This window comes from Trichechus manatus, unplaced genomic scaffold (assembly GCF_000243295.1).
Source record: "Trichechus manatus latirostris isolate Lorelei unplaced genomic scaffold, TriManLat1.0 scaffold00053, whole genome shotgun sequence".
Classification (NCBI taxonomy): domain Eukaryota; kingdom Metazoa; phylum Chordata; class Mammalia; order Sirenia; family Trichechidae; genus Trichechus; species Trichechus manatus.
In genome coordinates this window covers 10,696,209-10,716,477 of record NW_004443989.1, presented here as the reverse complement: position 1 = coordinate 10,716,477, position 20,269 = coordinate 10,696,209, and the positions used below count along the sequence as shown (strand labels likewise).

The 20,269-nt window shown below is 42.1% G+C and overlaps 1 protein-coding gene and 1 long non-coding RNA gene across 2 annotated transcripts in view; one reads left to right on the top strand and one right to left on the bottom strand.

The window, feature by feature from the left end:
- ZCCHC14 (zinc finger CCHC-type containing 14) overlaps positions 1 to 20,269 on the top strand; it is a 95,853-nt gene that overhangs the window by 38,672 nt on the left and 36,912 nt on the right. The window contains exon 2 of the mRNA XM_004377745.2: positions 1,071 to 1,194. Within this exon, the coding sequence (XP_004377802.2) occupies positions 1,071 to 1,194 (124 nt within the window). The remainder of the gene's footprint in view (positions 1 to 1,070; positions 1,195 to 20,269) is intronic.
- Positions 7,315 to 13,838, bottom strand: LOC111820854 (uncharacterized). The gene is made up of 3 exons (XR_002824348.1): positions 13,231 to 13,838; positions 8,799 to 9,006; positions 7,315 to 8,276 (listed from the first exon to the last, which is right to left on the bottom strand). It is a non-coding gene; the product is annotated as an uncharacterized LOC111820854 (long non-coding RNA).

Sequence of the window (20,269 nt, the reverse complement as noted above, 5' to 3'; positions counted from 1 at the left end):
CCTTTGATAAATTTTAAAATCTTACACCTTTCTCTAATATTGTTTGAAATTTTGAAGTACATTAAATTGTGACTGTAAAGAAGTCAAAGCATTGGTAATTTTTATTCTTCTAAATTCTGCAAGTGATAAACATTTTGGGCACTAAATTTTCAGATACTGATCTTTATTGAGGGGGGAAAAAGTTGTTGCATCCCCTCCCACCCCACCCAAAAAAGTCTTAATTTCCTCTGCAGAGGTCAGCACAGTTCAGAGTTGGCCTTATCCTTCTGGGCCCTTTTTATTTATTTATACACAGACACGTTCATTTTAAATCCAAAAGAGGGAGAGCAGACTGGATGACACTTACTGTTCTGTGACTTGTTTTTAAACTTAATATATGTGGGGGCACTTTTATTGTTCCTTGACGAGTGTATCATATCCACAAGTGAGTGTCCTGTAGCTCATCTAAGCTCTCTGAGGATCTTTGAGATGCTCTCAGTTTCACGATTACAAACTTGGCTTCAGGGAGCAGCCTCACACACGTCTTTTCCATGTGTAGGTACTTCTGTGTGATGCATTCCTAAAAATAGAATTGTAATTTTACAATATGTTTTTTCCAACTGTACTCCAAATAGATTGTATTGTGTCTTTACCATTGTTTTTAGAGCATTTTGTGATTTTTGCACGATTTCTAGAAGGATGGTGTTAATCCTGTTGTATGACTTGTTTTACAGGAAATCATATGACTTAAATAAATACAGAAGTAAAGTTTTGTTTCACATCTAGTATATAATTCATGCCCAATTAGCTAATGTAGTTTCTAGCCAATGTAATGAACCACTGACACAAGACACAGAGAAAGCTGCCATGTTTGGTACAGTTACCTGGGCTGTTTTAAAGTTCATTGTGGAGTAGTAGATTGGTGAACTTTTTGTCTTTCACAGGAAGTGCTTATTATTATACAAGTATCACAAGTTTTACAGAAAAATTTCAGAGTAAGATAATTATAAGTAGCTTTTAAATAACAGTGAAAATCATTCCATATTAACTAACTGGAAGGAAGTAAGATGATTGTATTTCTGTTCCCTCAGATCACTCCAAGGACTGAAACCCCCATCAACAGTGTCAGTAATAGTTTGGAAAATGCACTACACACATCAGCACATTCCATAGAGGAGTCGCTCCCCAGGAGGCCTTTAGGAAAACACTCCAAAGGTGAGTCTAAGCTTGGGTTCCACAAGTGCTTGCAAATGGTCAGGGGGAAGAAGGTGCGCTAGATCGTGGAGAGGAGGTCTTTGTGATGGTACCTTACTAAATGCTGGTAGGTCTTTTATAAATGCTCTTTAGTGAAGGGTACTATTTGTTTAAATTCTACAAGAAATAGATGAATTTGCCTTGGCTCCAAAATTTCAAATATTGTTGTTTATTAAGGGGGAGAAACTGAAAGTACCCCACCAAAATAAGTCTTAGATTCTAAGCAGCACTATCCTATAGAACTTTCTGTGATGATGAAAATGTTCTCGTATAAGCTATCAAACATGGTAGCCACAAGCCACATGTGTCTTTTGAGTACTTGGAATGTGGCTAGTGGGATGAGGACCTGAATGTTTAATTTAAATGTAAATAGCTCAGTGTGGTTAGTGGCCACCATATTGGACTTCATTGTTCTAGAGGAGCCAGTAAGCAATTACGAGGTGATGTGTGACACTTTTCAGATAGAGTCTCTTGCATGCTTGGCTTTCTGCAAGCCGTTCTAGACAACAGATAACAAAGTTGAATTTATTTGAAACTTTATCAACTACGTGATTGTATAGGAGAGTTTTTAAGAGGAGAATAGAGGTGATTGTGTAGGACTACTGTATTTTTTCACAAATAACATGCCCACACATATACCGTGCATGTCTCGTGGCATTTCCAGAAGTAAATTTTGACCTCATTCACCTGTCCTCTCATGTTACTGATAATTCATATCATTCTGTTCATTTTCTTTAATCTCCTGCTTATATGTCTACAAATAGTCTGAAAATAATACTTTTGCTCATAATTGTATAATAAATGTATAAGCTATGGTCAGGAAGTCATGGGTTGAGTTTGGTAGTCCCCCAGTAATTGGAAAATAAACAATCGAAACTGTACATTTGTTTCTATTAATTTAAGTTTATAATACCTACATTAAGTGAAGTTTCCATGTGGTCAGAAATAGAAATTGATGTCAGCAACATGTAAAAAAAAAATTGGCATAATTATGCTTATGCAAATAACGTGTGGAGGTTTGAGGTGCGTGGTTGGCAAAAAATGAATAATGTTCGTGTTGTTTGTGTAAAACAACGTAATAGATAATAAATTCCAGGTATAAGAAACACTTGCTGTAGTCTGCAGAGTCATCAGAAGGGGGAGAAATCAGGATGGGGCTTCCCTGTTTGGATCCCTTATAGTAAGGGAACTTGAACTTCTACATGCAGCTTTTCTTTGTTTCTCTCCTTTTGTTGTGTATAGTATATTTGTTTCTTCTGCTAGAACTTACATGCTTCAAGGTCAGGAGCTGTGTTTGGTTTTGTTTGTTGTACCCTCCTGTGTTTCCCCCATGTCTCAAGCACAGTGCTTTGTACTGCACAGATGCTTAAGTGAATGAATAGTGATTGAAATAAGCCTCCACTCTGACAAAATCAAAGAGAGCCACCCATCTCGGACTGTGGTCATAACTCTGGAAATAATCGTTTCTTACCAACTGCAACCTGCGTTTATGTTCTGGTATTAAAACATTTAATCCTTACAACAGCGCTGTAAGGTTTTATTACCCCATTCAACCCTCATAACACTCCTAGGCATGTGTGTAATAATTTCCATTTCACATGTGTTCACTCCTTCCGAGAACCCACCTCTCTTGTTGGAACATCTCTACCACGTGATCATCCTGAAGATGCAGCGCTGCTTCAGCTTCCAGAGTGGAGAGCTATTACCTAAATTCTAGGCTTTTCTCCACTCTGAAAACTGCTATTTTCCTTTTTCCTTCTGAATGTTTTCCAGAAGATAGGCCTCCCCAAGGAGCTGCTACTTTTGCCCCAGATAATCGACGCTGGACTCTCTGCCCACCACACCTCCTTCTCACCTTAAGGGGTGGCCTTGTCTTTACCCTGGCACTTATTCCTTGAGACTTAATTATTGAGACACCCTGTTGCTTTTCTGTTGTTGTTAATTTCAAAACATAAGGCCAAAAAAAGTGTATGGCCATTATTTGTGTTTGTCTCTTGTCTGTATGCTTTGGTGCAATGAGAGAGAGAGGATGAGCCCGTTTTCACAGGAGCCGTGGCAGATCTGTAGTATGACCATCGTCGTCCTTTCTCAAGACTAATGTAGTACTTAGAAAACATAGTAATGAGCCAAACATCATTATCTACATTACCATCATCTACAGGGTGTATTCTCCATCAGTAGCTCATAGGAATAGTTTCTCTGTCCAGAAGTTGGCCAGCAAGTTAACTTGGTTTTATTAGTCACATTTCTTGTTAAATTCTTTTAGTGTTTTGTTGGGCAGAGGTTGTTGCTTTTCAGTTCTTACGTCTTTTAGTTGACATTTGGTGATTACCCCACCGTAAATTCTGCCCTCCTGGTTTATTGATGTTTTAAATTGTGAAACATCATACATCAGGAGTTGACATGGCATGCGTTCCACTGGTTTCCTGATACCACAGTTACCTCGTTTTCCTCTTGCTTTTCTGCCTGCTTCTGTTTCCTTGGAAATTTCCTCTTAAATATTAGTAGTCCCCAAGGTGCTTTCCTGTTCCTTCCACTTAATACTTTCTCTGAACAATCTTACCTAAGCCCTTAATGTAGCTATCATTAATGTGTTGATGACTTTAAAACCTCTGACTCCAGCTGAGACCCTTTTCCTGCACTCCAAATCCACATTAACCAGCTGGTAATTGAATATTTCCGCCTAATGACCTGCTGGTATCTCATAGTTGGTATGCCTAAGATGGAACAGTTGTCTTCATCACCACCCTCTCAATTGTGTTTCCAGTATTTGTGATTGATACCAACATTCAGTCATTTAGTGCAAAGACCTGGAAGTCCAAGACAGCCCTGTCTCCAGGCCCAAGCCATCACAAGACGTCTCAGGTTTCTTCCCCATCATCTCTGCCACTGTCTGCAATCAGGCCTTCGTTTCATCTGCCACCTGGTGGGGCCTTCCACCTCCCGTCTTGCTCCTCTCCAGTTCTGTCTTCAGGCAGGAAGTTCAGTCAGTACGTGTGGAGTCATGATACTCCTCGTTTGAAAATGTGTCACCACTTGCCAGCAGTCACAGCTGGTGTCAGGTGGCATGTCCTGAGCACCAGGCGCTGCATGAACGTGGTGTGTGCTTGTTTTCATGTCATTCCCAAGGTCCTGTGAAGTGGGCGCCATTGTTCTTTTGTTCAGGGGAGGACATGAGGGACGCCTTAGAGAGATCCCGTGATTGTGCCCAAGATCACTGAGCTAGAAAGTGTCATGCATCAGCCCTTGGCACTGACGGTGGCAAGCCCATGTTAGCCATGACATGCCTGTGAAGTCTTAAGTCTCTCCATCTGCTCTTTGTGTCCTTGGTGGCCTGGCCTGTCTTTGCCTTTGTCCCTTTATGGTCCTCCTTCCCTCTCTGGTCTAATCTGTCACTCATCTCGACACACTGTCAGCTCCAGTGACACTTGGCTATCCTCAGACGTGGTGCACTGCCACCCTCCAGACCCTTTTCTCACATCTGCTCCAGCATTGCTTCTCTGAACTTCTGGCTGGTGCTGTGCGTGGTCCATACTAGTGCTGAGTAACATATTTGTCTTCATGTAGCAATACAGGAGATTCCTCAGGCCCCTAAATCGAAGTGCCATATCACTAACCGTTCAGAATGGGAAGTGTACTCATTTCCTATTTTTGCTACTTTAGAAAATGTCTTTACTCTTATCAGCTTGATATTTTCTAGATAATGTTCTACTTTTTGTTTCTGTCACTCTTTCTGGAGAACTAACAAATCATATTAATGCCAGGTAACCACATGATAAAAAAAGCTAAACAAAAATAAACTTTAGTGTTCTTAAGTATAAAGTGATGTAGGAAATAGGAAAGAAGGATCAGTTTAATCAGCCTAGTAGCGATTATTCAAATTTTAATAATACTAAAAGAGGTAATGCTTCTAAAAATTATCCTCATTAACACAGACAACTAGATGAAAGTGAGAAAATAAGCTGGTATTTTAGGAACATTATTACTCAGCTAAGACTCTTAAGAATAGTTTTTAAATTTTTAAATGAAAACTGGATTTCAGTAATAAAATTTAAAGCAGGAGGCATTTTAGATGTTTTTGTAGTTTAAGTATGAAGAAACTGAATTCTGTTGTGTAGAACTAAGGAGAAGGGGATATTTGTGCTAGAAAATGATTCTGGTTCTCCCCCCCCCCTTCCCTTATGTCATTAGTGGCATCCCCTTTTTTTCCCTGAAAACTAAATATTTTTGTTTCTTTCTTTTTTTAAAAAATAGTATTTTATTGTGTTTTTGGTGAAGCTTTACACAGCAGTTTAGGTTCCCATTCAACAATTTCTACACAGATTGTTCAGTGACATTGATTACATTCTTCACAATGCATGAACATTTTCAGTATTTCTGTTCTGGTTGTTCCATTTCCATTAATCTAATTTCCCTGCTCCCTTAAATTCTCATCTTTATTTTAAAATAATAATAACATCCTCTTTTCTGTGATTTCTTTTAGCATAGTTTTGGTAATGTTTGAGATGGTTTTTTGTTATTGGCCGTATAGAATTAATCTCTTTAATAAAGATACATTGGAAGCAAGTAAGACATATTTGGCAGAAAGCTAGCAACCACCCAGTTTTTTCTAAAAGGCTTTTAGGGTAGAAAGGGAAAATGTTTCAAAAGAGTAAGTCATTTTTGAGGCATATTACAGCCATTATCTTATAGGTATCTTCTTTTATAAGTCCTGGTGTGAAAAGTTAGCATTTCCAAATTCTCTGAAGATACCTTGGCAGTCAAGGTGACCCTTAGGCTTTAGCAATTTTAACTGAGAGATTCCTGGTCCATAAATCAAAATGTGATCCTAGTCCTGGCTTCGTGACCGCCTGGCTGTGACTGTAAGTGAGACACAGTCCTACGTCGACTTTGACTTTTTGCCAGCCTCCTCACCATTTAGGATCACTCACCTTGGCTATTGCAATCACGCCTTTCTACTTTCTCTTCTAGCTGCTTCTCTCCTCCTCCAAAATCCATCTCTGCTTCCCTCAGGCCCCTCTTCTTCAGCAGTCTCCCCAGTCACAGGCTCCTGCATACAGCCCTTCTGTATTGCTCGGTTACCTGTTGCTTTAGGTAGAACCCGAGGCCTGTCCCTGAAGGCCATTGAGAGTCTAGTCCCACCCTATTGTTATCTGCATTTGGTGGTGCCTGGACACCTGCAAGTACAAATATGCTCGGTATTTCTTAGTGAACTGTGTGTGTTGCCTGATCCCTTCCATTGATAGCATTTCAGTTTTTTTTTTTTTGGAATTGTATTGCAGCTGCTACCCAGATTAATTTTTGAGAAATTTTTCAGGTGCCCATCTTGCTGCCTACACAATTGGGCATCATGATTAAAAACAGCAGGCTGCAGCTTGCCACGAGTGCAGTACAGTGTGTGAAGTGGCAAGGAGTGAAAACTGATGAGAGGCCTACTCTCTTCCGGGAAGGTGGTACCAAAGCCCACGCTGCTGGAGTGTTGGAGGAAAGGGCCCCAGGGCTGGCACACCGTGTGTCGGGCTTGCTTCACCTGCACCTTAGGTCAGATGTGATTTGACTTTTTTTTATGTCTCTATAGACTTAGAGTTTTGATATTCTTATTTTGGTAGGACTTCCTGTTCAGTGGGTGACATCAACCATTACTTCTCTGGGCCTTCCTTGGTAGACTTCGTGCCATGTTCCCCTCTTCTTCAGTTAACATGAGTGTGAATGGCCAGGGAATATAGGAAGTGCCCTGACTCCTTTCCCTCCTCATCTCCACTCTACCTTCCCTTCACCCGACCCTTTCTAGTTATCTTCAAAGTTGTGGGGAAATGAAAATTAAAGTTTGTTTGTATACTTATTTGTGTGGGCTTTTGTTCTACAGAAAGGAAATGTGAACTTAACTAGATATTTGATATTATATTCAATAATTGCTGTTTTTTCTTGTAGGCATTATAGGGATATTATAGTTATTTGGTAGAGATTCATACTGAAATATTTATGGTTAAACTGTAATGTCTAGAATTTAATATAAAACATCCAGTTTCGGGGAGGGGGGCTGTATGGTGGTGATGTGACTATGTGTATAAACGAAGGAGGGGTCCTGACTTTGTGGTCCATGTAGCTGGGTGATAGGGTCCATGGGGTTTGTTTTACATCACTTTGTATATATTTGAAATTTTCTATAATAAAAAGTTCTTACAGTTTTAGAGTCTAATAAAGAAGAATATCTTCATGACCTAGGGGTAGGGAAAGATTTCAAGAATTCCTTCAATTGAATACGAACACATCCAACAGCCAAACATAAAACCTTGGAAAAGGCTTTGCTAGGCAGTTCACAGAAGGGAAAATCCAGACATACTAACAGAAAGGTGCACAGCTTCATGAGCGATGAGGACAGTGGAAATTAGCATAATGTAAATGAGGATATGCAGAGATGTAAATTCTTGTACACTAACGGTAGGAGTGTAAATTGGTACACTGTTCAGGAAGACAGTTTATTGCTATCTAGTAAGTCGTTTGAATTATAAGCAGAATAAAGCAGTCTGTCAATGTTAGGAGTAAGCGGTACCTAAAAACCCAGTGGAACAGTTCTGCTCTGCACACATGGGGTCGCCATGTGTCAGAGTCAACTCCACTGCACCTTACAACAAAGGTATTTGTAACAGAAACTTTGTATCAGGTTTCTAAACTGCATCAGTAATTAGGTATAACTTTCTTTTTAAATTAAAAAAAAAGTTTTTTCTATAACCATCATTATTTAATTTGGTTTATTTTAAGGTTTGGCATCAAAACAGGCAGTGCTACGCGCTGGTTTAGAAAAGCATCTGGTGTGCACTAACTTTGTTGGTCTTCAGTTTTTGTTTTAGCAAGCAATCAACCGGTTAGTTTCAGGCTGCAATTTCTGACTAGCTTTTTGTGGGTTGTGGTTCCATGTGAGTTCAGTTTTCAAAGCCTCTGCAGCGCTATTTAGATCTGTCCTGTGTGTGCATTACCTGGTGACCAGTCCGAGACTTGGGCGGTGATGTAGTCTGTGGTTCAGATCTCAGCGTCTGTTGGTGCTGTTTAGAGGCAGATCCACGTGTGCAGCTTGGTGCTAAGCCCAGGAGTTTGTAAACTTTATAGGGTTGCTTCCCTGAACCCTTGCCTCTGTTATCTTTCTAGTACCCGGGGGCTTTCATTATCCCTCTTCTGCTGTGCGCTTTCGTGACCATGCCCGTGTTTGGGACCAAGTGGCGGGAGGACAGAAAGAGAAAAAGAGTGAGGTTTCACCCAACCCCCTTGGAATCACAGCTCCTCAGATCGAAGAGGACGGCTTCCCTCCTTTACTGTTGCTCCGGAGGGATTCTGTTGCTGCCGCTGCCCCAGAGTTATTTGGGAGCTGGGGCACAAGAGAAGGGAGGAGAAAAAAGACAAATGGGGGCTTTCCCGCTATCTGAGCATCAGGAATTCCCTTTCCTGTTCTTGTCGGGAGCTCATCTGAGGGCTTCTCCTGGGCTCTCTGTCTGGGCCTCAGCCCACTTGGGTTTCAGGCTGTGCTGCATTCAGGCTGGGGGCCTGGAGGAGAAAGAACTGGTACATACCCGCTGGTGTGTTGGAATGTTGAACTCTGGTCTTCTTCCCAGCTCTCTTCCTCCTATTCAGGCTTCAGAGCTCTCCTGGGACTGCTCCGTGCCCTCTGTCTGGGGGTGATAGCTGCGTGCAGGGGAAGAAACGGCACACCCTCTTCTGTCTGACTTGGAACCAGACTCCTCAGCAAGAGCTTTATGGGCCATATTCAGTTACGTTTTTCTGAAATACAGGTTTGCCCAAAAAAGCAGGAGGAAAGCACTAAGACTTTCATTTTAGCATAAAAGTTCAGTTAAAATCACCTCATTCTTAACGAAACTGTGCTGGAAGAGTATGTCGGAATACTGTAGAAAGCATCAGCTAACACAGTACTAAAATAAGTAACTTTTAATCACAAAAGGACTTGTATATTCACTGTTAAGATGCTTTTTCTTTGGATATAATCACCTAAGTGCCTTCTTTATGGATTAGTGTGTAAAGCTATTCGTTGATTAATTATTTATATTCTCTGGATTGTTGATTATATCTTAAAGAAATAGATCTCTTCCTGCCTTAAGGCCTCTACCTTTGTTTGTTAAAACGGAAGCTCCACTTCAGGTTTTTGTTTGGTTTCTTGTTCTTACTCTGGAGGCACCAATGAAGTACCGTGGATCTGTTTATTTGGGAGGGGAGAAGTGTTTTGTTGCTTTTCAAACATAAATCCAATAGAGCTAATTAGAGTTAAATAATAAATATAAATGGGAGATGAGGAAATCAAAGACAAACAAAGAAATGGCCTTAAGAAAAGATTTTCATATATAACTATCATGTGACCTGAAAGAGCCAGGAAAGATTTTGAGAAGTTTTGGGTCGGATAGAGCGTATGTTCTGTGGTTTGAACCTGTGATAATATAGGTGACTCCATTAGTATTCAACTTATGATTGTTTATAGAAAGGTATATGGGAGCAGTAGTGTATATATTCTGACAAATTGAAAGACCATCTGCTAGGTTTTAGAGTATTTGTACGCTCTCATTGGAAATGAAGGACATGGTGTTGAGAAGGAATCAACTTCGGCAGGATCCGGGATATGCCGGTCTCCTTGGGACACTTCCATGTTCAGTGTCTTCCTGAAACCTGTTGCAGATTATCTTTTATAAAAGTCTGAACTTTTTGTTTAAAACTTTCAGAATCTTTTCCTGAAATCCTTGTGATTTTTTTTTACCCTAAGGTGAAAATGTAAACATTAGAACATACTGCTGCGTGCATTTTAATTAGTGGATTTAAAATGATTAGGTTAATTTCCTCTTAGTTAGAGAATATAGAGACCATTTAGGTAGATGGCAAAGTAATCTAAAACTGTTGTGCTGTTTGTTTGGTGGTTGCCAACCCAGTGATTACAGAATTCGATATTTGTAGTAGAGAGTTGATACTGGTTGGCTATCTTAACTTTCGGACAGTTTAATCTTTGCATGCTCTCATGGGTCCTCCTTCTGTTAGGAATGGCCGTGAAAGCAACATTCCAAGTGGAGGAGTGCTTAGCAAAGCAAAGAGGAAGAAAACTAGTGCAGGATGTCCTTTCTCCCAGCGCCTGCTTGGGATCATAAAGAGGCCCAGGGCCACAGTCACTTCAGAATGGAAACTTATTAAGCGATATTCATAGTTGATCTTACATTGTTTAGAGATTAGTACAGTTGTAGATTTAGCTCCTGGTTGCTGAGCCCTGTAAACTCAGAAATCTTAACTAAATAATATAGCTTGCTTGTCATTTTATAGGAAGAACCCTATAAGATTTAGATACAAACACACAAAGATTTAGATACAACTTTTTAAAATCATATCATTCTTGTGCGTGCATAGAAAGAAAAATGTAATCAAAATAGACCCAATAAGATATCCTTAAAGTGTATTCACTGAGCACCCCCCCAGGAATCCCTTTTTGACTTGGTCAGGAGGTCTCTGGTTTCGGAGAGCAGTGTCCTGTGTGCTGTGCAGAGCACTGGTGAGGATGCATTTCTTGGAAGTGTGTTCTGCTGCTGTTCTTGGGTTTTCTTCTAAGCCACCAGTACCCAGTTTGCAGGTGTGTTTCTTCAACCACTGCCTTACGGCCACCTGGCCAGCAGCAGTCGTGAGATAACCATTGGCTGTTGTTGTAGTTATTGTTAGGCGCTGTCGAGTAAGTTGTGACTCATAACAACCCTATGTACAACAGACTGAAACACTGCCCAGTCCAGCACCATCCTCATGGTTGTTGTTATGCTTGAGCCCATTGTTGCAGCCACTGTGTCAATCCATTTCATTGACGGTCTTCCTCTTTTTCGCTGACCCTCTACTTTACCAAGCATGATTTCCTTCTCCAGGGACTGATCCCTCCTGATAACATGTCCAAAGTACGTGAGACAAGGTCTCGCCATCCTTGCTTCTAAGGAGCATTCTGGCTGTACTTCTTCCAAGACAGATTTGTTCATTCTTCTGGCAGTCCATGATATATTCAATATTCTTGACCAACATCACAATTCAAAGGTGTCAGTACTTCTTCAGTCTTCCTTATTCGCTGTCCAGCTTTCACATGCATATGAGACGATTGAAAATATCATGGCTTGGGTCAGGCACACCTTAGTCCTTAAAGTGACATCTTTGCTTTTTAACATTTTAAATTAGAGGTCTTTTGCAGCACATTTGCCCAAAGCTTTGTTTGATTTCTTGACTGCTGCTTCCATGGGTGTTGATTGTGATCCAAGTAAAATGAAATGCTTGACAACTTCAGTCTTTTCTCCGCTTATCATGATGTGGCTTATTGGTCCAATTGTGAGGATTTTTGTTTTCTTTATGTTGTGGTGTACCACACTGAAGTCTGTGGTCTTTGATCTTCATCAGCAAGTACTTCCAAGTCCCCTTCACTTTCAGCAAGCAAAGTTGTGTCATCTGCATATCGCAGGTTGTTAATGAGCCTTCTACCAGTACTGATGCCGAGTTCTTCATTTAAGAACCATTGGTTGTAAGACTCATGATTTCAGAGCCATTAAAATGTGAGAGAAAAGCATGTGTCCTGGAATTACGAAACCATGCCGTATGTCATGCTGTTTTGACTTTTGGTATCACCCTTATGATTGCAGCTTTCCTCCTTCTTTTTCAGTTACATGATTGTATTGGTTTTAAAAATTAGGTATTGATTCAATTATAAAAAGGTAGTTGAATGTAGTTATAGATTTTATTGAAGGTTTTGTGAGCTAACTTGTAAGATTTGAGGAAAATTCCTATTGTGCATCTTGAATAAGAAAAGAAGAAAATTTTGAACGACCAAAATTTTAAAAAGGAGAAGTGTATCTTCTTGTCTTATCTCAGCACAAGAGGGAAGCCTGGTCCAGTCTCATCGGGTCCCTTTGTCCCAGCCCCGTTGGTCCGCTCACATACATGCCTATACATGCTACTGGACCCCAGCCCCATTTCTCTCTGTTCCCCAACTTTCTCCCTAAATGGTGAGCTTGCTTGTTCCTTCTCAGTCTGCCTCTTAGGAGAGTTTCTTGCCTTGGCCTGTCGTGCTTTAGCCAGATACAAGTGGGCCGCTTCACTCCGAGCCTTTCTGGTTGCTGCAGATGCTGTCTGAGTTGGCACCTTTGGCTCTGCCCTTGCCCTGCAGGTGGTGGCATGCTGTCTAGCCCCTCCCATTTAGATATGTGTTTGCTTGCACCCTTCAGAAAGGTAGTGGGACTCCCGTGTGACAGAGGACACAGTCTGCTGGAGTGGCAGGGAGGTGAGAGGGAATAAGGAGCCCTGGTTGCGCTATGAGTTGGAATCAACTCATTGGCAGTGGGTTTTTTGTTTTGTTTTAGTGGTGCAGTGGCCAAGTGCTCAGCTGCTGACTGAAAGGTCGTCGGTTCGAACCCTTGTCAGTTCAAACCCACCAGTGGCTCCGTGGGAGAAAAGACCTGGCAGTCTGCTCCTGTAAAGATTACAGCCTAGGAAACCCTATGGGGCAGTTTTGCTCTGTCACATAGGGTCGCTATGAGTCAGAATTGACTCGATAGCGTGCAACAGCAGACATGGAATGGGTTGTAAATATATACTTGCATGCATATATATTTGCATTTTAGAATTATGAACTACGTTATGGAGATTTGGAAAATAAAAAAAATCCCTATATGTAATTCCACCACTCAAACCATTACCCTGTCATTTTTGATGATTTATTTTTAGTCTGTTTTTCTTTTATATTTTAAACAAAACTATAATCATCTTAAACATACAATTTGTAATTTTTCAGTTGATACTATAAGCATTTTCCCATGCTGTTTTTGTTTTTATAACCACAGTGTTGTTTGGCCACAAAATCGACAGAGTGCTTAACTAATTTTAAACTTAGTGAAACCCCTCCCCCAGCAGGAGCCACTGTGACTGTCACATTAGATGCAGGGATCACTTCCGTGAGGGAAAGCCACTGTGGTTGTCCTTCACAGCAGTGCCCACCTTACTGATCTTCAGAGCCTGGGTCAGCACGGTGTCATTCTCAGAAAGGGTAGCAGGAGACAGAGTTCCACCTGGCAGACAGCTGGCTGTGAACTCTTCATCTGGTGCAGAGCTGCGCTGCAGTGAAGGCTCCCCAGCAGCCGGCCCACACGGGATCAGTGGCGCCGTCCATGGAGCTGACATGCAACACACGGGGCTGTCTGAAGACTGCAGAAAGGTCTCACCAACCCTTGAGTCTGGAGTTTGAAAACAGCTGAATAATGTTCATCTGGTTTTCACATTTTCCTGTCCAGATATGAGTCACTTCCTGCTTTCAGGCCAGATGGAGGTTTTTTTTACTTTTTTCATAAACCCTAATATTATTCAGTCCTGGAATATTTAGGTACACGTTGGTATTCTGTGGCCAGGGAAAATGCTGACCGCATTTTTCTGTGTTCATTGATGTTGTAAATGCTATTGTTTAAAAAACTAAAAAATAGGGGTGAGAGTGATGTCATTGTGGGCAAGTTTAAAAAAATACTGACTTGGAAAAACATAAAAGCTATGTATTTGCTGACAGTCTGACTGAGGAAGTAAGACAGGAACAGTGAGTAGTTTCACTCAGGATAGGGAGGTGTACAACGTATAAATGTCGTGCTTTCTTTGTTTTGCCAGAAATGAAATAAACATTTTTATTTTTTAAAGTAATTCTTTCCTGTAAGGTGCTATTTTAAGCTTAAAATATTCTAAACCAAGTGGATTCTAGTATTTCCCAAAATGCATATCTACCCTGACATAACTTTACTAAATTTGGGAGTCTTGTAAGAGAATAATACTTAGTAAGTGAAGGTTCTTCTCCCCCACCAGACTGTAACCCACAGACTGCAAGAATCGTGTCTTGTTCACCACCAACTTCCCAGCACGTGGAGCTTAATACATGTATGTTGGTGAATGAACAATTATTGGTTTAGAGCAGGGATTGGCAATTTTTGTCTTCGAAGATCCAGATAGGTACATACGGCTTTGGAAGCTGTAGGGTCTCTGTCCCAACTACTTATCTCTGCTGTTGCAGGGCAGAAAGCAGCCATAGACAAGATATAAACAAATGGGCGTGTCTGCGTTCCAATAAAACTGTTAACAAAAACAGGTGGAGGGTGGGCCGGCTCATGTTTGCCAGCCCTGGTTTATTTAGATCAGTGCCGTCCAATAGAATGCCCTTCGATGACTGAAATGTTGTTGGCTGTGCTTTTTAGCATGGTAGCCAGTAGTCACATGTGGCATTGACTTTTTAATTCAATTTTAATGTATTTTAATGTATTTACATTTAAATAGTCACACATGGTCAGTGACTACAGCATTGGGCAGTGTAAGCTTAGAACATTTCCCAAAGTATGTTCCACAAAACAGTTAGTTGGTCTTTGGGATGTTAATACATGTTAGAAAAAGTAGTTCAGGAGTGCTTAGAATACAAAAAGATCTGGGAATCATTGTTTTGAAATAGATACTTTTATTGCAGGACTTCTCACAACCTTTGAAATGTTAATGTACATTGATGGTCTATAAGAAGGAGGTAAAGCCTGCAGTGCTTCTCAGATTTTTTCCCCCAAACTTCTTGGTCTGAAACTCTTGGGGGAGTGGTCCTGAGCATCTTAACAGAACTGGTGTTCCTTGGAGAACACGTTGGAAAAAACACTGGTGCAGCAGACAGGAGATTGGCTGTTAGCAGGAGGTTTAACAATTGTTTTGATGAGTTATCCTGAATATTTCATGTTGGACAAAGCTAGGTTTTAAATGTATAAGTTCTCCTACTACACTGCCAAGTGACCTCTAGAAATAGGGAGAGATAATGAGGAGGGGGTTATGACACATGTTACAGCCTCCCCATTGTTTTATTATGTTCCCTGTAAGTTATCCATAAAAGATGACTATCCACGCCTATAGAAAATATGGAAGCATGAAGATTCGGTTGTATTGAACATTTGAGAAACATTAACATTTTGAATCAGAAGTAGGGCATACAGACCTTAGTGTGGTTTGGGAATTGGGAAACTACATCATGTTGGATAAGTGGCTGGTTAATTTTGAACAAATATTTTGGCCCATTTGGAAATGCTGCTTAAAAACGTAAATGGTGTCATTTTACTTTTGAGGAGAAAAAATGCACCCGGGTATGTGGAAGAGGGGAATAGATGGATGCCTTTAAACTCTTGGTGATGGTTTATCTTAATTTTGTCCTCGTTGCTTAGGAGGCCTTGAAAGCAGGATCAGAAGCTGGTGCTTGAGGAAACCTATGGCTGCGCAATGAGTCTTAGGGTCCACTTTTTAGAAATAAAGCTGGGACAAGAGCTATGACTTCAGTCCTTAGGGAATGTAGAATGTGGGGTGGCCTCTGTCACATTTGCATAAGCTGTGAATACCAGTGCAGTGCAGCTTGAAGGTCACAGATCGAGGTGTTAGGAAGATCTAGGCTCTAGATTTAGCTTTGCCAGTAACTGTGGAGCTATGGAATCACAAACAAATACCAAACCCGTGGAAACATGAACTGATTCTTCCAACAGGGAGAGGAGATGATGAAGGGATTATATAAAAAGAAGTAGTGAATGAAAGGGGAGTGCCTCTTGGAACAGTGGTGTTGGTGGCTTCGTTCCAGAAACTGAGGAAGATGGTCCTAGGGCACTGGAATGTCACATCTTAGAGAGTCTTTGGATATTCGGATCCATGTAAGAGGCTGGAGGGTGTGTGTGGTTGCATGATGTCTGCATATTATCATGGCCAACCACTCAAGTATCCAGAAAAAGCATATTTCATCTTTGTACAAACATCGTACGGGTGGAGTCTGACCTCCTCTAACTTCACTAGGGGGAAGGAGAATCAAGATCAACAACCCAAGGCTGATTCCCACGGGGCAGAGATCAGACATGTCTCCGCTCTCTGCCATCTTTACCAGTTCTGACACCAACCGTCCCTCCCACAGCACTCTTTACTTTTGTGCTGGGTTTGATAATTCATTGCAGTGGCCACATAGAACTCACAGACAATACTCATGATTATGGGATTTATTAGGGAAGTAACAGGTTACAGTTCAGGTTCAGGGATGCTCAGGATACCATTCTTCCACGAGGACAGCCTCTTCCCAGCCGTGCTCGCAGGCACACCTCTCTCTGGCCCTTAGCCTCTGTCTTGCTTGGGCAAGTGTTACAAAGCTCTTTTAGCTCTGCTGATAAGTGCCCAGAAGCACCGTACTCCGCAAGCAAGCCTCCTGCCCAAAGACACTTAGTTTTCTTGTTCTGTTGGCCAGAAGCCCACCCTACCATCTCCTGCTGTTGTTTCTCTGCCACCCACTGCTTCTTGAGCTCTCTCTGCCTGTCTCCTGGTTCTAGGAGCTTCTCAGCGCAGGGATCCCGGGTCCAAAGGATACGCTTTCCACTTCTGCCTGTTCTTTCTTGGTTGTGGTGGAATCCTCTCTCTGCTCTGGAATTGGCTGTTTTAAGGCAAAACTGACCAATCCCCTTGGTGGGCTACAATTACCATACTTGCACACTCCCACCCAATCACTTGGGTGGGAGTTACAAGACCATGGTGAGAAAGGCCACACAAAAGCGATCCATCGCACTGCAGTCTTATACACCATTTTTCAAAGAGTACATGGAAAGGAGAGAGAGTTTTCCCAAAGGGAAGAAATAAGGCCTGAGAAGGCAGATGTATTTATGTGTAACTGTTTGAATGAGATAGAAATTATTCTTTTCCTTTTATCAGATGGTTTTCCTTGTGCCTGTGTCACAGAGTAGGGTGGGGGTGTAAAATTGCCTGTGTTGTAGCTGCAAGGCAAGGCCACTTTTGGCATGTGTTTGAGTCCAGAATGCACCAGAAAGTGTCTTTCAAAAAATTTTTACTTTCTCTTCTTTCCCTCAGCAAAAATCATACACATAACATTTGGAAAGATACCAGTTTTGAAGTATTTTATTTCTGTATTAATATTAAAATATAGTGACATATCTACATGCTTAGTAAAATAACTGCTGAAAGGATAGATGCCACGAAAATTAGAGTTTTTTTTTTAATGGTTGTTAGTATGGCGTCGTGTTGAACTCGGTTTCTTGGAGGCAGTTGTTAAAATGGGATCCTCCCTGCACACATAAGGCTTCATTTTGCAATTTGTTAAACGCCAGGCCTGAAATCTCAATTTGAGGCAAAGCCTTCCTCCTGTTTCCATTCCAAGGGCATGTGAGCACAAGCCCAGTGCAGTTCCAATCTGGCTGCCCTTCCTCGCCAGCACATGGGTGTGTTTGGTGGGGTGGGGGAAGACACATCCTAGTCTCCATGAAGGGTTGTCAGCTAAGGGTGAGGAGGGGACTCAGGTGATGAGGGGGCCTGGCAGGACCTGTGGCCCTTCTGCAGATGGGAGCACAGCCCTTTAGGACTGTGGGGATCATTCTCTGCTCAGAGTCAAACTCAAACTGATCCCAGGCATGCTGACACATCAGGGAGATGTGACTTCAACAAAGCATGTTTTTCCTACTCTTCCACATGCACCACCACTCCCCCCCACCCGCCCACCGCGGGATGCCCACCAACCCAAGTAAAACCAGTGGGGGCTTTGCTCAAGATTCGCCCTTGGAATTCTTGCTCTGATCTCATGTCAGTGTTCGCTGGAGTGGCCTCGTGTAGCTCCAGGCTGTGAAATGCGGGCTAGTGTCCTTGCTCAGCTCTACTGCAGGCTTCTGTCAAAGTGGGAAATCCCAAGGAAATGCCACGACTAGAGATTTCCTGTTTCAGTTGACCCAACTCTACTTTTTGAGAGGGCTGCGGCTTGGGGTTGGAGAAAAGTGGACAAACATTAAGAACAATTTAGGAGAAGCAGCTTTTAAGAGCACAGTTACTAGAAAAAATAGTTTGATTCTTCATATACTTCCCTGCTAGGGAAGCCACGTGTCACACCCTGAGATATGACTGTTAGACCAAGAATGGCTGCTGAGCGTTCGTCCTGCTTTAAAGTCCACAAAGGATATTTTATCTTGAATGCATGAACAGCTGAACCTTGTACCATACAAAGATTAACTTAGAATGGATCTAGATCTAAATGTAAGCGTGGAAACTGTTAAATTTCTAGAAGGAAACATAGGAGAAAGTCTGTGACGTTGGGTTAGGCAACGATCGCTTAGGACACAGAAAGCACGAACCATAAAAGGACAACTTGGACTTCATCGGAATTAAAAACTACTCTTTGAAAGACAGTTAGAAAATGAAAAGGCAAGCCATGGACTGGGAGACGATATTTGCAAAATGTATCTGGTCAAGAGTCTATCCAGAATGTATAAAGAACTTTTGCAATTCACTCATAAGAAGAAACCTTGATTAAAAAATGGGTAAAAGAGAAGATATATGGATGGCAAGTAAGCATGTAGAAAAATGCTGAACAGCTTTGGTTATTAGGGAAATTAAAGCTAAAACCACAATGTGATACCAGTGCACACCTATTAGAATGGCTAAAAATAAAGACAACAACAAAAAAGACCAACCGTGACAGGCATACGGAGCAACTGGAATGCTCCTGCACTCCTGCACTGAGAGTGTGGAAAACAGGCTGACGGCTTTCTAAGAAGTTAACATCAGGTGGGGCCAAGATGGCAGAGTAGTCAGACGCTTCTGTGGACCCTCTTACAACAAAGACCCGAAAAAGAAAGTGAATTGATTATATATGACAGTCTATGGGCCCTGAACATCAAAGGCAAAGTTGAGGAACCAGACTGAGTGGCAGGTGGATGGAGAGACGGTTGGGAAGCAGCAAGAAGTTGCCAGAACTGACCCGGTGAGAGCCTGAGCCCTTCAGGCCTGAGCAGCTAATGGGTGAGCGGTGAGGCAGGCAAGCAGTGGTGCTCAGGAGGCACATTTTCCGCACTGGGAGAGACTCGGTGGCAGAGAGTTTATTTGGCCACCCAGAACCAGTGAGAAGCAGTCCTTGATCGGTGAAAGATAAGTACTTGCATACAGCCTGCCTTGCAGATCAAAAACACACCCCTCAGGGAAAAACCTCTCTCCCATTTACCTCCACACTCTCTGCTCTGTGCTGGATCCCAGACCGGCTTCAGCAATTGCTGAGTCTCCTGGGCCAGAAGTAGGATTCGTCACATGCCCTGAGCCTTTCTCCCTGCCTTGGAGAGTGAACAAATTAACAAACGGGAAAAAATAAACTGCCAGCTTCCCTAAGCCATGAACCTAGGGTAGGCACAGCTCCTTTGCCTAGGCACAGGCATAAGGGTTCCATGGTCTTTGAGTGCCTTTCCCCCTGCAGAGACTTGTGTGGGCCCATTTCAACAGCATAGGCCCTCATTACCGCACTACAACGGAGTATATACTTGAAGTCTAACTTCAGCTGTTTCAGCTGTCAAGTGGCAGGTTCGTGACATTTGGCACTGCTCTGCCCATTAAGCAAGGTCTTCAGTACCCACATCAGGGGCCCAAGGACTGGTGGCTTCACCCACGCCACCTAGCCACCCGCAATAGGGGCCCAAGAATAAGAGGTGCCCCCCAGTCCTTACAGCCAACAGCACTGGGTGCTCATAGTCCGGCTGCAAAACCCATCTACCTACGTGCCCTAGGGAACAGAGACAAGCCTTCCTCCGGGACACTCGGGAGTGGCCGTCAGCCCCCTGCCTTGCTCAGAGTTGTGTCCCCCTGCTGTAGTCAGATGCCCGTGTCTACGTCAGTCACCCATGCCTGTCTAGGACTGTAGGTGAGAGCCTACATCACACACTTGGTGTGTCTATACCTGGGCTCCTGGGCTCACATACCTAGTAAGACATTTAATGACCTGGTGACAGGACATTAGAGCTTCAAAGGTGCCAGTAATCAAACTAGCTCTTATGAGCAACCTATTTGGGCATATCAAAACAAAACAAGAAGCTAGGACACAGTAAGCAAACATTAAATAAATAAATATAATAACTTATTGATGGCTCGGAGACAACAGTCAATATCAAATCACATAAAGAGGCAATCCATGATGGCTTCAGCAAGCTCCCAAAATAAAGAATCTAGAAATTTTCCATAGGAGGAAAAT